General features: G+C 43.6%; 2 protein-coding genes across 3 annotated transcripts; one reads left to right on the top strand and one right to left on the bottom strand.

The window, feature by feature from the left end:
* Positions 1-194: 194 nt before the first annotated feature.
* Positions 195-1,580, bottom strand: aptx (aprataxin). The gene has a single exon (XM_055918718.1). The coding sequence runs from the start codon at positions 1,574-1,576 to the stop codon at positions 533-535; it is 1,044 nt and encodes a 347-aa protein (XP_055774693.1). The 5' UTR covers positions 1,577-1,580; the 3' UTR covers positions 195-532.
* Positions 1,581-1,711: 131 nt separating this feature from the next.
* On the top strand, positions 1,712-4,437 carry elac1 (elaC ribonuclease Z 1). 2 transcript variants are annotated; one of them, XM_055918717.1, is made up of 4 exons: positions 1,712-1,791; positions 2,419-2,544; positions 2,956-3,432; positions 3,821-4,437. In XM_055918717.1, exons 2-4 carry the CDS (start codon positions 2,523-2,525, stop codon positions 4,297-4,299), a joined length of 978 nt encoding a protein of 325 aa, XP_055774692.1. In that variant the 5' UTR covers positions 1,712-1,791; positions 2,419-2,522; the 3' UTR covers positions 4,300-4,437. The 2 variants fall into 2 exon arrangements, with proteins under 2 accessions (XP_055774692.1, XP_055774691.1); XM_055918716.1 differs by lacking the exon at positions 1,712-1,791 and having other exon boundaries at positions 1,931-2,544.
* The last annotated feature ends 396 nt before the right edge of the window (positions 4,438-4,833 follow it).

Raw genomic sequence — 4,833 nt, 5'->3', positions numbered from 1 at the left:
TGTTGCACCCTCCCATTGTCCTTTTTAATTATTTATTATTCTGTGTATCTATTGAACAACATCTCCAAATTGATTTAATTCCAAGCTGGTCTACATTATGACCGTCTAATCATCAACACCAATATTGGATCCCAAATAGAATCATGAGTTGATTGTTTTTCTAATATGATTAAAGACAGTATAGAAATAACACATTTTCCATTTTCTGTGCCACTTTGAGGCCAAGTTATATTTTATTTTTGTAACTATAACAAAACTATAAACAAATGTTCCCCAAGCTTTATATTCAGACATGCACCCGAGACTTATTTGTACAAAAAACATACTTGCTGCACACTATTTAAACAGGTTTTTGAGATGTATTAAATGAAGTAAATGACAATTGGTTGTGAACAGACTTATGTATATTATGAGCATCTGCAGCAATAAAATGGACAATGTGGTTCCATAGACATGTTTTTTTTTCTACAATTGCCTCACGAGCAGCATAACCCCCAACTTATTTTTTTAGCATTTTTCTTCTGTATACGTTTCACAATCTACCATATGGGTGAGATTTCAGGTGCTCCTTAAGTTGTGGTATGGTGGACAGCGCCATGCCACACACGTGACAGCAGAGAGGTAGTTTCAACAACTCATTTGTCCCTTCTTTTACGGTGACCTTCCCATCCTTTTCCAGCATCTGAATGACTTCTTGAGATTCTATGAAATAGTCGGTTGTGAATGAATTCCAGTGTTTCTTGTTCTTTAAACAAGGGGAGTCAAAGTCCTGGCTGATCACGTGTAGATGGACATGGCTCATACTGGGGATGGCGTGGTAGCCCTGGCGGAAGTGTAGCAGGCCAGTATCGGGGCACTGCTGTTGTACAATCCTGTCTGCTACCTGGTTCATGTGCCTCAACAGATCACAGTGCTCCCTGCGCAGTGTCTTCAGACTGGGGATGGACTCCCAGGGCAGGACCAGCCAGTGGTAGTGAGCCTTGGGGTACTTGTCCATGATAACAACTACTCTGTCATCCTTGTAGACCTGCATTTTGGGGTCTTGCATTGAGGCTTTCAATCCTTGGCTCCAATATCCTAAAGTTTCAGTTTTCTCTGTTTGAGGTTCAGGCCGTGTGTTAGTGGAGGTGGACCCTCCATGCTTGCACTGAGTGGAGTCCTCTGTTTTCCTTGGTACTTTATGCCCAGGGGGCTCTCTGTGAAGCTCCCGCTCCTCTGAGGCAGGCCCACAGGGCCTCTTGGTGCCCACACTGGACTGAGAGTTGGCTGGATCCTCTTTGAAGCACACAGTATACGGGTACAGCTCATTGACCATGTGCAGCTGCTGGCCAGATCTCATCTCCACTTGGTTGCCTTTACCCACCACCTCAGAGTTCACACTAGTGGGGTTGAAACCCAGTTGTTTTACACTGATATACCCTTTGTTGCAGTCTGCCTTGAGTTCAACCTGCTCCCTGGAACATTTTTTGTCTTTTATCGTTGTTTCTGGACCCCGACCCAAGACAACTGTCTGTAGGTGAGGTAGATGAATCGGTTTATGCCTTCCATTTTTGCTGATCAGTAAACAAATAGACATGATCCTCTTCCTAAAGAATTACGATTTTCTTTAGTACGACAACAACTGCTTTTCTCTCTTCAGCCTATGCAAGGTGAGTCAGCGTCGCTATTATTTTGCGCCTGGTTTTGTTTCAAGCACGCACAAAGATGACGACTTCCTCTCTGGCACGCACAAGCGGAGAGGAAGAGGCGAAGCGAGAGGGATAACGACCCAAAATCTGTCTTTTCCAGCAGGTAGCGGTGTGTCGAATATGGTTAACAAAACATGGAATGGCTTATTTACTACATGTGGCTGAGTTGATCGAATAGAAGTGTCGTAATGATTAGGTTGTTACGACTGTACACGTGACATCCCGGCAACTGAGAAAAAGCATTTATTGTCGGAGCCTGGTTGTTACTAGTTACCACAGGCACAAAGTCATAACCCCCGCCTATTTCTACAGTGTATCTTCTTAAAATGTGATTTTAAACTTAACCAACTCAAAAAGCTCATTTTTAGTTTTCATCAATGTTTTATATATATATAATGCCATTTAGACTGCGGCTGTGGGAACCGTTGTGCCTGTTGTTCACACGCGTATCTGCTCTCTCATTGGCTAGAGTGGTCCCACCTGATCTTGGAACCGTTGTGCCTGTTGTTCACACGCGTATCTGCTCTCTCATTGGCTAGAGTGGTCCCACCTGATCTTGCCTCCTCCCGATTGCCTTCCATTTTTTAAGACGTTTATTTTCATTGTACAATATCTGGACAATATAATGGATACTATGTGGTAATGCTACTGCTGTTTTAATGTTCGTTTAATGACATTTAAATAGTTTGTTTTTCCAACATGACCATGGACCTAACTTTTCTGGGGACAGGGTCGGCATACCCTTCGCCCCATCGTGGCGCTTCTGCCCTCGTACTCAGAACAGAAGGGGAGTGTTGGCTGTTTGACTGCGGAGAAGGGACACAAACTCAACTGATGAAGAGTCAATTGAAGGCTAGTGAGTTGTTCACTTTTCTTTAGTCGTTACTAGCTAGTTAGCATTAGCAATGTCAAACGTGTTGTTCTGGCGAAATAATTAACGGTTTATTCTATGTTTTAACTGTTTACAGAATTATTTAAATAAACACTAGATCGCCAACTTATTTTCACTATCAACAAAAACATTATTTGCTACTTTCCCACCCTCTTTGCTACACGTCATTTGGTGGTATTATTAGCTAGCTAACGTTACTTTCCCACCCGCTTTGCTATCTCGTCATTGATGAAAGGTTACAAACTTTTCAGCCTGTAACCTTTGACGATGACGGCGTTAGAAATGCATGCATGTTTTGGTAGTGGTCTCAACAACAACACTGCCTTAAATGAGGATGTGATCAGATTGATCAACTCATTTATGTTTTTCTTACAGGCCGAATCACCAAAGTGTTTATCTCTCACCTGCATGGTGATCACCTCTTTGGTCTACCAGGGCTACTGTGCACTGTGAGCCTAAACCTCAACCCCTGTCCCACCCAGCCTCCAACATGTGTGGATATCTATGGTCCCAAGGGTCTCAGGCAGTTCCTGAGGGTGGCATTAGAGCTCACCAGCTCCCAGCTTCTCTTCCCCTATTCAGTACATGAGCTAGAGCCCACCACTGACCAGTGTCCTACAGAGGGTCAGCTAAGCCCTGAGGTCACAGCAGATTCTGGGCGTCTCCATCCCCAAGAACGCGCCGGCCGAACAATCCCCCTGGATGTCAACAGTGACTGCTATGTTATACTGGAGGAGAAGCGTTTTGTTGTGAAGGCGTTCCGTTTGTTCCATCGGGTACCCTCCTTCGGGTTCTCTGTTCAAGAACATGATTGGCCAGGGCGTTTGAACACAGAACTACTGAAGGATCTTGGTAATCACAATATATACCTTGCATAATATGTTTATAATATGTTTATCTCTGGGATTTGTCTTGATTATTCCATTTGTTTTATATAGGCAAGCCATTGTTATGTCATCAACAAAAGCTATCTTTTGACAGACTGAATTGAGAGTACTCAATTTGAAAATAACTTACATATCTAACTTTGGTTGTTGCAGGTGCGTGAGAATAATTCGATGCCATCTAAAAAGAAAATTAAAAACTTGCACACTGCTCTTGCCAGTGTGTGAAGGCTGAGAGGCAGATAAAACATGTAAGCTTAATGAACTGAAGTGATATTGGCAATAGCAGTGTGCAAGTTTCTATTTTAAGGTCATTACATTTTTAAATAAATGAAAACCTTTTGTCTATCTTTCAGGTTTGAAGCCTGGACCACTCTATGGGCGACTGAAAGCTGGTGAGTCGGTGACACTGGAAAATGGACAAGTGGTGAAGCCCAGTGAGGTGCTGGAGGAAGCCATTCCGGGGAGAAAAGTGTGTGTTTTAGGGGATTGCAGCTCGTTATTGGGGGAGGGACCCCTGAGGGCCTGTCACAGAGCTGACATCCTGGTGCATGAGGCCACCCTGTCAGATGAGCATCGGGAGAAGGCAGTGGACCATGGGCACAGCACTCCTAGTATGGCAGCTGCAGTGGCACAGGCTTGTTGTGCACGCATGCTGGTGCTCTACCATTTCAGTCAGAGGTATAAGCCGGCCGGCCAGCACAAAGAGGGTGATGAGGATGATGTCTTGGAGCTCAGGAGACAAGCTGAGGAGGCGTTGCAGGGCACAGGCATAGAGGTGTCCCTGGCGGAGGACTTTCTCACGATACCCATACCCCTCATAAGGCTTCACTGAGGCCTTACACTTGTTAGTTATGATAAATACTGTAAACAAAAGCCAGAGTGAGCAGGTTGTGAATTAAGCATCGAATGAATGACTTGGTGTCTGGGAAATATTTAGTAAATTGTCTGAATAAAAAAAGTATTGACTCTTTCTCCTTATTTTACTCAGTGATAGGGTTCAAGGCCATCTCCATTTTGAAGTTGTCAATTTTCTTCTTCACGGTTGGCAGATACCTCCTGATGACCAGGTTGGACATGACTCCAATATGGTCATCTGGAGGGCTCAGCAAATAAATTTGGAAGTTCTCAATTGCGCAGTCCATGCCGAAACGGTATTTTGGCCGCTAGAGGCCTATATCATTCTCTATGTTTCACACAACAGAATTGCACGTATTCAATTTGACCAGATTATTGAAATCAACCTAGCTAGAATGGTACCTGCACAATGAAAATTATAAATTAATTTAATTTGAGTCTTCAAATATTCAGGAACGAACTGCTTTACTACCAGGCTAGTTTTCTTTTGGTGGGTTTGAATCTGCTACTA

The sequence above is a fragment of the Salvelinus fontinalis genome, chromosome 4 (assembly GCF_029448725.1).
Source record: "Salvelinus fontinalis isolate EN_2023a chromosome 4, ASM2944872v1, whole genome shotgun sequence".
Classification (NCBI taxonomy): domain Eukaryota; kingdom Metazoa; phylum Chordata; class Actinopteri; order Salmoniformes; family Salmonidae; genus Salvelinus; species Salvelinus fontinalis.
The sequence above is the reverse complement of the archived record's forward strand: the minus strand, read 5'-3'. Positions and strand labels throughout refer to the sequence as shown.